The sequence below is a fragment of the Mesoplodon densirostris genome, chromosome 1 (assembly GCF_025265405.1).
Source record: "Mesoplodon densirostris isolate mMesDen1 chromosome 1, mMesDen1 primary haplotype, whole genome shotgun sequence".
In the NCBI taxonomy this organism is placed as follows: domain Eukaryota; kingdom Metazoa; phylum Chordata; class Mammalia; order Artiodactyla; family Ziphiidae; genus Mesoplodon; species Mesoplodon densirostris.
The window spans coordinates 115,555,508-115,567,798 of NC_082661.1; the positions used below are offsets into that span (position 1 = coordinate 115,555,508).

The 12,291-nt window shown below is 34.2% G+C and overlaps 1 protein-coding gene across 1 annotated transcript in view; it reads left to right on the forward strand.

The window, feature by feature from the left end:
- RYR2 (ryanodine receptor 2) overlaps positions 1-12,291 on the forward strand; it is a 727,841-nt gene that overhangs the window by 356,915 nt on the left and 358,635 nt on the right. The window contains exons 13-14 of the mRNA XM_060096737.1: positions 44-208; positions 5,004-5,125. Coding sequence (XP_059952720.1) covers positions 44-208; positions 5,004-5,125 — 287 coding nt within the window. The remainder of the gene's footprint in view (positions 1-43; positions 209-5,003; positions 5,126-12,291) is intronic.

Sequence of the window (12,291 nt, forward strand, 5' to 3'; positions counted from 1 at the left end):
TTTTTAAAACCTTTTCTTATCTTTTTTTTTCTCTCTCTCTTAGGAAAAATTGGATGTAGGGGTGAGAAAAGAAGTTGATGGCATGGGAACCTCTGAAATAAAATATGGAGACTCAGTATGCTATATACAGCATATCAATACGGGCTTGTGGCTAACTTACCAGTCTGTGGATGTGAAATCTGTGAGAATGGGATCCATACAACGTAAGGTAAGAGTATTTCAAAACAGTATTTATAGCAGTCATTATTAATGAACGAAAAACACAAATGCACGACAAAAAGAAGTAGCTAACCCTTTCAGCCACCTGCTAATGTTTGTAATTTACATGCTAGAGGTCCAGTCCCACCCTAATAAACTCTCTGGTTTTTGTAAGTGAACAGCGCTGGATGTTATATCACTGATTTAAATACTAAGTGAAGAAATATGCTACTCTTTTCTGGATCCTAGCTTGGTCTGCCTAATTCACTGTGTCCTCTGTGATGCTGCTGGGATTGTGTGTACAGTATCTTTTTTAGAATGCTCAATACTGCTCATGCGTAGAAATGTTTAGTGTTTGTGAGTTTCGTTTCTGTTATTTCCCCAAACTCATTTGCAGACATGCTCATACACTCACCTCTGAGTTCTTCACTGACACCCCATCTCTTACAAGACGACAGTTATGCCTTTTGATAGTATGTGACGCCCTTCCTGACCTGCCTCCCATCTGTCTCTGCCCCATTCTCCTATTCTTTGTCCAGTCTCTAGGTGTCTTCAGGTTCCCCAGCACACCAGCCACTTACAGCACATTCCTTCCAAAGCCTCAAAGAAACATGGCTTTTCCACATCTGTGCCTTTGCACATACCATTTCCTCTGTTTGGAATGCCCTTTTAAATTTCTTTTTTTCCTCCATCCAGTTCCTATCCATCCCCCAGGGATTAAGTTTAAAGATGATCTTAGACGTTCTTCCTATCTAAGTTCATCTAGTACACCCTCCTTTGTGTTCTCATAATATTTGTGTATTATTAAATTTTATATACACTCTCTGTGCTATTTTATTCACTAGGCTACATCTCTCTCTCTCTAATTTGTGAGCTTCCTTATGGCAAGTACATAGCATTGATACTAGATTGTTCACATTTCATGTTTTTACACTGCCATGTAACAGTACGCAGAATCAGATAATGGGATAACTATTATTTCTATAATAGACCTTGGAAGGGAAGTAGTGGGGAAGAAATTTTTATTTTCAGTAGATTTCCTAATCGTAACATATACACATTCCAATATGGATTGTTCAAGGCTATTGCTATCTTTTTAGAGTGACCAGTGCTGATATTAGTGGAGTGGGAAGCTAATCCTGCTTTGATAGAGTTGGGCTTAAGTGCATCCCTGTACCACCTTCCTCAGAGCTTCGGATGGAGAGCCTGGGACAACTCTCCTGCAGACCCGTATAATCGTTATAATATGATCGCTTGTCTCTGGGGTCTTTGATCTAGGCTCATAAATTTAAATGTGTTTGTATTCAGTATTTGTATAGTGTTCATTCTGTCCCACGACTGAGCCTCGCTGTTTTTAACTTTTTATTATAGAAATTCAAATATATGCAAAGAGAACAAAAGGGTACAGTGGACCCTGTGTATCCATCCATCAGTCACCTTCAACATTTTCAATGCTCTCCACTCATTTCATTTATCCCTCACCCTGTTGTCATTATTATTACTCCACTGTCTTATTCCTTAACCATGGATTAAAGTCAGAGTGGGACTTACATTCTACATCATAGGCTAACAAAGACCTTGCTTTATAGAAGAATTTGACAGGGGTGTTGAGAAGCTAACCAGTCTTATTTACATTAGTAAAGTAACATGTGAAACAGACTTTATAGGCCATAGAAGAGATAATCTAATACAATCTCTACTGTAAATGTATTACTACTTCTAGAACCATCTGTTATATTAAATCTTTATCGAGAGACCTCAGTGTGGTCATGACAGGTGAGGACTTCTCAGTCTAGGTCTCCTAATTTTTATACACTTCCCAGTTAGCTAGTATCTTCAAATCATTTTATTTTTCGAGAAAAGCATGTTGGTGGTATATTCACCAAATCTTTACATATTTGAAACTGACTTCCTGTTGTTGTTTCATATGAATAAAACCTTGGTTAGCTAAAAAAATGTCTGAATCACTTTTCATAGGTTTTATGTGTCCCACTTAGTGTGGATATTCATGTTTTGCTGCAGAAATATAAATTCATTGATTATGCAGTGATGCACCTACCATATTGTGTGTTCCACACGTACAGTTTATACATTGTATTACATTTTAAAAAACCCCTGAAAACTCTGAATTATGAAATGCATCTGTCACCAAGGATTTTCTAAAATTTATTTTATTGAAGTATAGTTGATTTACAATTTTGTGTTTGTTTCTGTTGTACAGCAAAGTGATTCAGTTATACATATACATACATTTTTCATTAAGGTTTATCACAGGTTATTGAATATAGTTCCCTGTGCTATACAGTAGGACCTTGTTGTTTATCCATTCTCTGTATAATAGTTTGCATCTGCTAACCCCAAACTCCCAATCCTCTCCCGCCCCTCCTCAGCGACCACAGGTCTGTTCTCTATGTCTGTGTCACCAAGGATTTTTAATCAGCACACATAGGTCTTTTAAAACTGAGAGGAGAATTGTGCAGTGTATCTTTGGCCTCCTTTTCTTACAGTTGTACTTTCTTTCTCAGGAGCACAGATAGTTTCTCTCCTCCAGGTCGGCCGTCTTCCCCTTTGGCATTCCTATCGTTCTTACCCAGTCTCTGCATTTTGCTTCGCAAATGTGTCCCCCAAATCACTCACTTTGTTTTCTTTGATGCAGTTCTGTTCCTTAATGTCTTTCCGTGCCTTTGAAATTTTAGTTTTCTTGTCTTTTTCGTTATCTCACCCAGGTCACATTTTATCTCAGCTTGCTGTCTTTTCATCTATTCTGGTTGCTCATCCCAGTATGACTTCTTATTGCGAATTTTCACAGAAGTTATGCCTTCTTGCATCCTGTGGACAATTGAAATAGTTTATATATTTAAATAATATCTTGCTATTTCTATTTTATCTGACTTTTTAGAAAATTAGCAATGATTGCTAAATTTTATCAGTTGTAGAGAAAAAATCATGTTTTAGTGTCTTTTACTTTGTTGATAAATAGGTTAATAATCATGATACTGAAGAATCCTTACATTCATAGACTAAACCCAATTTGACCTAGTTTATTATTCTTTTGAAATCTTATTAGATTCTATTTATGTTTTATTTAGAATTTATCTAGAATTATCATATATATTCACTTTATATATGAAATTTATATATTAATTTTTCTTTGTTTATGGGTACTGAAATTTGAATTTCATATAATTTTCAGGTTTCATGAAATATTCTTTTCTTGGTCTTTTTTCAGCCATTAAAATTGTAGACCATTCATAGCTCATAGGCTATATAAAAATAGGCAGTGGTCATAGTTCACTGACCTAGTCTACCATTAAGAGTATCATTTCTTTGAAGGTTCATTAGAGCTCACTTGTAAAACTGTCTAGTCCTATAATCTTTTAAAAATTGGATCTTAAATTTCCTTTTCAATCTCTGTTTAATAAATTGGTATCCTCAAATTTTCTACTTTGTTGGGCAGATTCCTTTTGATGATTTTCAACTTGCTGGGAAGCCATCCTTGTCCTCTGGAGTAGTCAGTTTTGTTCTTAAATTAAAAAAAATTTTTTTTGGCCATTAAGTTCCATATAGCATTGTCTTATTATCATTTTAGAATTTTAATGTCTTTTGTACCTTATATTCTTTTCTCTGTGCTTTTTTCTTTCTTTCCATTTTATCCTTAGCCTGGTTTGTGAGAGGTTTAACTATTTTATTTATCTTCTCAAAAAATAAACATTTTGTGTTTATTCATCCTTTTTTCGTATTTTATTTGATTTCTAGTTCATTAAATTCTCTTTTTATCTTCATTAATTCCCCATTTCTATTCAATTTGTTTTTCTTTTTTAGAGTCTTGAAGTGAGTGATACGTTCCTTCACTTTAGTCATTTTTTTCTTTGTCAGTGAAGGCATTTAAAGCTACAAAATTGACTTTGAATACAGATGTATCTGTCTCATTGATTTTGGTATTAGGAGCTCCTCTTTACATTGCTTTCTAGGTAGTTTATGATTTTAGTTCTAGTTGCTAATTTTAGTTCAGTATACCTGATTAAATGTTCTAGAACCATCTTGCTGTTAGTGTTGAGTGAAGGAAGTTAGGCACAAATGGTTCCATTTACATATAGTACACAAGTGACCTTTGCTGTTGAAAGTCATGAAGATGGGGGAACATTGTGGTGGATGGGGCAGGAAGGGAGCTCCAGGGCAGGTTTTAAGGTGCCATATTGTTCTATTTCTTGATCTGGGTGTTAGTTACGTGGTTTGTTCACTTTGTGAAATTGATTCAGCTGTTCACTTAATATTTTGCACTTATCTCTTCATGTTGTTCTTTCATAGAGTGTTCAAAAACATAAAGCTAACAAAAGAACTAATAAAAACACTTTTTTTTAAAGAACTGAGGTGCCTTAGAAGCATTGCTCAGTACTTATTAATGAACCCAGCTATGTTCAGAACTACCAAATAACTGGTATCCCATGTAATGTTTTCCTTTGCTTCTTTGTTCAGAGTTTGCTTAGACTGTGGATGAATCATTGAACATAGATATGTGAAAACATTCTAGTGATTGTTTTTCAAATCAATATATTTATTGATTGGTTCTTTAAAACAACAACTGATTCATCTTTAAAACAATAGCTGAATAAATATATTGAATGACTAATTTGTACAGGGACCTGTGCATATTATTTTACCTGAACCTGACAGCTTACAGTTCCCTTCACCTGTCTTTTGACTCTGTTTACTGTCATGGCTTACCTTTTTGAGTTGCCTACTTCTTAACACCCATTTGAAAAAGAGATATTGGGAGTAATGGTGTTATTTCTGCTTTCGTGCAGGCTATTATGCATCATGAGGGTCACATGGATGATGGCCTAAATTTATCCAGATCTCAGCATGAAGAATCACGGACAGCACGTGTCATCCGGAGCACAGTCTTCCTTTTCAATAGATTTATTAGGTACATTGTCCTTTGTTGTGGTAGTTGTTTAATATTTTATTTTAATTTTCTTATCAGATTTACAAGTAAACAATTCTAAAATATACTATGGTGGTAAATCTCATACAATTTGGCAGTTCTGCAGAACCCGTTAGAAAATGCTAGTTAGATGATTTTATGTCTTTCTTTGAAATGAATTTTTTAAAAAAGACTGTGGTTTTAAAAATTATATATGTAACTTATAATTGATAGCTGTATGTCAGAATTATTCTATAACATATCCCTGTGCTAGCCCTTTCACACTGGAGGTAGTACAGCCTACATACTTTGTGAGTTTTGAACTCAAAAAAATGATTCTTGCAATAAGTAACCTTTCCCACCCTAATAATGGAAACAATTGCATATCTACAAAACTAAATCAAACTTGTGTCCAATGTGTTCTCTGGGAACATTATACCAATATATACTCTGGTTGGTGATGGATATTACATATCTCTTTAAGCTTACCAATTTGATGGGAAAAAGTGATATATATGTGTATATGTATTTATTTATAGTAGGTACATATTTACTTATAATTATTTTAAAAATTTGCATTTATGTGAGAATTGTGAAAAATGGGTGTTGACCAATTTTCTTCATTTATTTTTTTCTTTGTGATTTACCCTATTATTTGATAATATTTCTATTAGGCTGTTATGAGCTTTTGTTATGTTAGAGATACTAATTTCCTATAATCATATAAATTGCAAATATTTTCCCAACTTACTGGTTTGGAAAGATTTTAAAGTGTTTTTTCATCATAGTTTACTCTATAAATTAGCATATGAAAGACCTTTGCCACCCAAGATTATATAAATATTCACTTAATTATTCTCTGCTTCTTTTATAAACCATCCCACTGTGTGTATGTGCATTTGTGTGCATACTTTCATGAAGTCAAAGAATATGCACAGCATTCAGCTTCATCATATCCTTAGTATTTATCTCACCTCTCTGCCTCATCTAAACCCTAACCCTTTTTAGATGGAGTAAAGGCTTAAAGATGGGGTAAGCATCAGATTCTTATCATTTTTTATGGCACTTATTTCTTGTAATAAATAAATTTTTGACTTTGAAATTATAACTTATTTTAGGATCAGTTCAACTTAGATTTTTTTCCATCTTGTTCTTTCCATGGTTCTTTTTGACTACAGCCTAATCAGTTCTATAAGGACTGAGGAAAATAATCATAAATCTTTAAAATAGTCTGTTTTCTATGTAATTATATACATCAGTACTGACTTCTTCAACTACAAAAAGACAAATTTTTATTACATTGTGACTTGTGTGGTATTTTCAGAGGCACTATGGAGATTCCATTTGGCAAGCAAGAGCTCAATTAATACTAGAGAAAAAACTGATTATTTGTTTTAAAACATATTTTGTCAGAAAGGTACTATATCTGTGTTTAGACTTAACGTAGTGATGGTATGTCTTAAATGGCATTTTGTATGTTGATCAAGATACTATAATTCATCATGGATGTGATTTGCTTTTGCACATTTGTTCTTTGCCCAAGACCAATCATATTTTTTTTAAAAAAGTAGTGTCTGTGATTTGGAAGCTTAATTTTAGAATCTAACACTTGCTTAATTGATTAGATAGAGAACCAAACATGGGAAATTTGGATTCTGTGGCAAAAGTACTTACTGAATTATATATTTGGTGCTTCATATTGAAATTGTTTTTGTTTGGGTTATTTGAATGAAATTCATTTATTATACTTATCTTGATAAAACAGGTTAGTTATATAACCTATATTTAACTATAGTTAGCTCTCTGTATCCAAGGATTTTGCATCTGTGTATTCAACCAACCATGGATCAAAAATATTAGGAAAGAAATTCCAGAATGTTTCAAAAAGCAAAACTTGAATTTGAAGCATGATGACAACTACTTACATAGCATTTACATTGTATTTACAACTATTTACATAGTATTTACATTGTATTATGTAGGTTAGCTAGAGATGATATAAAGTATACAGGAGAGTATGTGTAGGTTATATGTAAATACTACACCATTTTATATAAGGGACTTGAACGTCCACAGATTTTGATATCTGAGAGAGGTCCTGGAACCAGTAGATACTGAGGGAGAGATGATCATTTAAAAAGATTATCTGATTCCCATTCTGATCTTTAATCTTTTTTTCTGTTTGCCTTGGGTTTAAATTTACTCTTCTTTTTTTGGTTTCAGAGGATGCAGGCTGACATCATTGATTTGAGACCTTTCTTATGTCATTTAGTGCTAAAATATCTGTCCTTAGTGGCTTCTCTCACTCTTTGTTGTGTTGTGTTTCAGTTTCCCTTTTTTTTTTTTTCTGCGGTACACGGGCCTCTCACTGTTGTGGCCTCTCCCGTTGCGGAGCACAGGCTCCGGACACGCAGGCCCAGCAACCATGGCTGACGGGCCCAGCTGCTCCGCGGCATGTGGGATCTTCCCGGACTGGGGCACGAACCCGCATCCCCTGCATCGGCAGGCGGACTCTCAACCACTGCGCCACCAGGGAAGCCCCAGTTTCCCTTTTAATTGCTTCTTTGACCAATAGGTTGTTTAGTTTCCAAATATTTGGGGTTTTCCAAAGATCTTTCTGTTACTGATTTCTAATTTAATATCACTGTGGTCAGAGAATATATTTTGTAAAACTGAATGCTTTTAAATTTATTGAGACATGTTTTATGGTCCAGGAAGATCCAAAAAGCAAAACCTGAATTTGCTGCATGCTGGGAACTGTTTATATAAATAGCGTTTACATTGTATTTACCACTATTTACATAGTATTTACATTGTATTGTGTCCTATAAGTAATCTAGAGATGGTTTAAGGAGCACTGGAGGATGTATGTAGGTTGCATGGAGAGACAGGCATGGCTACTCCGAGGCAGCCTGAACAAATAGCCCTTACTCTGTCGCTGAACCAAGAACAGTGTTATAACTCAGTCTAAGCACCGGTCCCTTTTTTGTTACCTTCATAGCCAAGGTCATACTAATCAACTCAATTACAAGTCCTCTCAGACATTTTCATAATGTTTTCTGTTAGTTGCTCTACCAGAATATGTTCTATCTTGGTAAATGTTCTGTGTGCACTGGAAAATAAATGTTCCATGTGCCCATTCACCTTTAATTGGGTGGAGTGCTAAAGAATGTCAGTTTGATCTAATTGGGTGATAGTGTTGTTTAGATCTTCTGCTTCCTTACTGATGTTCAGTCTGTATGTTCTATTCATTATTGAGAGAAGGGTGTTGAAATCTGACTATAATTGGATTTTTCTGTTTCTCCTTGGCAGTTCTGTCATTTTTTTCTTCATGTATTTTGAAGCTCTGTTATTAGGTTCATCAAAAAATTTAGGATATAATAAACTGACCCCTTTATTATGAAATCACCTTTTTAAAATCCCTAGTGATATTTGCTATAACATCAACTTTGTATGAAGTTAATATAGCACTTCTGCTCTCTTGTTTTCTTTGGTGTTAGCATTGTATATTTAAAAAAAATCTTTTACTTTTGACTTACTATTGTCTTTAGAGTCAAAGTACATTTCTTTTAGGCAGTATGTACTTGGGTTTTGATTTTTTATCCAATTTGGCAATCACCGCCTTTTAATTGTGAAGTTTAGTCCATTTATATTCATATGATAATGGATATATAAGTTTGCCTGCCATCTTATTATTTGTTTAGTATTTGTCCCTTCTGGTCTTTGTCCCTTTTCCTTCTTTTTCTACCTTCTTTTGGATTAAGAATTTTCTGCAATTCCATCTTATCTCCTTTTTTTGTTGGCTTATTAGTTATAATTCCTTTTTTGGTTATTTTAGTGGTTGCTTAAGATGTTTAGCATACAACTTTAACTTATCACAGCCTACTTTCAGGTCATTTTACCTTTGTGAGTAATATAAGAACATTTCAATAGTATACTTCTCTCCCAGTCTTTGTGATTTTTTTTTTTTTTGCAGTACGCAGGCCTCTCACCGCTGTGGCCTCTCCCGTTGCAGAGCACAGGCCCAGCGGCCATGGCTCACAGGCCCAGCCGCCCCGCGGCATGTGGGATCCTCCCGGACCAGGGTACAAACCTGCGTCCCCTGCATCGGCAGGTGGACTCCCAACCACTGCGACACCAGGGAAGCCCCTTTGTGATGTTTTTGTCATACGTTTTGCTTTTATAGGTGTTGTAAACCCCACACTACATTTTTATCATTTTTATTTAAGGTCAATTAGATTTCAAAAAGATTTAAATAATAACAAATGCACCTAATATTTTGTGCATATATTTACCATTTCAGGTGTTTTAATCTTTATTATTTTTTTGAGGATTTGCATTTCCTGTGGGTAGTTTATCTTTATTCCCAAAGTGCTTCTTTTAACATTTCTTATGGTGCAGGTCTCCTGGAGATGGAAACTTTGGCTATTGTATGTCTGAAAATGTCCTATTTTACCTTCATTTTAAGTGATTTTTTTTCTGGGTATAACATTCTAGGCTGACTTTTTTTTTTCTTTTGGTTCATTGATTTTTCTTCTTATTGATGATTATATTTTATTCTTCTTTACTTATCTGGTCATTTTTGTTTAGTTGTCAGACATTGTAAATTTGTTGGGTACTGGATATTTTTGTCTTCCTGTCAATATTTTTGAGTTTTTCTGGGAAGCAGTTAAGTTACTTGGTTAAGTTTGATTCTTCTGGAATTTGCTTTTAGGATTTTTGGGGTGGGTGCAGATCCATGTTAAATCTAGGGCTAATTATTCCCCACTCTTGAGGCAAGACCATCTGTATACTCAACCTGATGCCCCGTGAATTATGAGGGTTCCCAATCTGACTGATGGGAAAAGGCACCATTTCACATCCTGTGTGAGTATCGGTTACTGTTTTCTCTAATTATTTCAGAAGGCTTTGTTCCCTGTCCTGGGTAGTTTTCTCATGTGTATGTGTTCATCAACCCTCTGCTGAATATTTGAGGAGGACCCTCTGTATTTCTCTAGAGTCCACTCCTATGTAGCGGTCTCCTCTTTGGTACTGTGTCCTGCAAACTCTAGTAACCTTGGTCTCCCAGACTCTCAGCAATGTCTCCTCAACTCAGGGAGTCTTCTTTGCCTCACCTGGGTTCCCATACCTGTATCATAGCCTAGAAATTCTCCTAAAGCAAAGTGGAGCCATTGTAGGACTCAACATGGTTGTTACCATATCTATCCTTTATTTCTTGATGTCCAGTGTCTTGAAATGTGTTCTTCTCCAAATATTTTGTCTTGTGTTTTTTTTGGAGGAGGAGGAGGGTTGTTTCACTTTATCTTGGCTGAAAGCAACTCAGATGTAGTTGACACATGAAATTTGTATTTTGAGATGCGATTCCATGTTTCCCCTGGCAAATGTAGTCTAATCTTTGCTAGTTCTATATTGGTATTTTTTTTCTCCTTCAGATTTCTAATCACAAGCCCATCATCAAACTACCTACCATCTTTTCCTGGTTATCCAGCATCTCCTTTTAAAAGTGTGTCTCTTTCCTGTGATCATGTAACAGATGCTATGGATGAAGATAATGAGTCTGTTTCTCTTTTTTACACTTAACTGACCTTAATTATGTATTAGTTTTTCAAAAATTAAATTTTAATTTAGCTTTATTTTTTTCTCTTCTTTTCTATACTCACCTGCTGGTTATATTATTTAATTCATCATTTATATATATATTTCTATATATATGGATTTTACTTATGTGCTTGTTAATATTACTGAATTATTTGAATTCCTGAATTTATATAGCTTTAATAGAGCTTAATGTAATTTAATATAGCTTCTTTAATATAGCTTAGAAACTTTGAAAAGTTTTACATAATTACAGAACATTGTAAAGGGTATGTTATTTTAAGTAACATAGTTTGATCCTTCTATCACATTCATAAAAGCACTAAAAGTATTTAAAACCTCAATATCTTTATAATATTTTACAATATCCATATATTTTTCAAAGTAAAATTTTTTAGGTATTCATTTTATTAATGTAGATTTATATACTATTAAGAGACTCATTTAAAAAATGTAAATTCAGACCTTTCTTTTTTACTTCTTAGAGTGGAAGTTGAGATCTATTTTGTTTTTGTTCATTTGTATTTTTCTTATGCAGTTTATTTTCTGTGACCCTTCTGGTCTCTCTCCCCAAGGTTAGGGTAGTGGTGGTGGTGTGGTGTGTGTGAGGGTGTGTGTGTGTTTGCATTTGTTTTCATGTATAGGGGAAAGGGTTCTATTTTTCTGCACTGTTAAAAAAAAAGGTATAGCTTTTTTCCCTCCAGGTATATTAATAAATGTATTCTTTTTAAACATTTTTTTTAATTTTTGAATTTATTTTTATACAGCATGTTCTTATTAGTTATCCGTTTTAAACATATTAGTGAATAAATGTATTCTTGAAGTAAATGAGATAAGGGAGGAGTGTATGTTTGTAATGTGATTTAATCTTCAAATTATAAAATGTAGAGCTGGAATTCATGGCTTTAATTTTTCTTGTGACATAGTGTGCTTCTACCACCTTTGATTTCCCCTAATTATTTTTTTTTTCATTTTTTTGTCCCTGATAAATTAAGATGAAAAATGTCTCTTTATTGGAGAGTCCTAAAACTTAGAATCATTAACATTTTTAAAACTTTTTATTTTATATTGGAGTATAGCCAATTAACAATGTTGTAATAGTTGCAGGTGCACAGCAAAGTGACCCAACCACACATATACATGTATCCATTCTCCATCAATCTCCCCTCCCATCCAGGCTACCACATAACATTGAGAAGAGTTCCCTGTGCCGTACAGTAGGTCCTTGTTGGTTATCCATTTTAAATATAGCAGTGTGTACATGTCAATCCCAAACTCCCTATCCCTTCCCCTCTGGTAACCATAAGTTCATTCTCTAAGTCTGTGAATCTGTTTCTGTTTTGTAAATAGTTCATCTATATCATTTCTTTTTTAGATTCCACATATAAGGGATATCATATGATATTTCTCTTTCTCTGTCTTATTTCACTCAGTATGACAATCTCTAGGTCTATCCATTTTGCTGTAAATGGCATTATTTCATTCTTTTTAATGGCTGAATAATATTCCATTGCATATATGTACCACATCTTCTTTATCCATTCCTCTGTCGATGGACACTTAGGTTGCTTCTA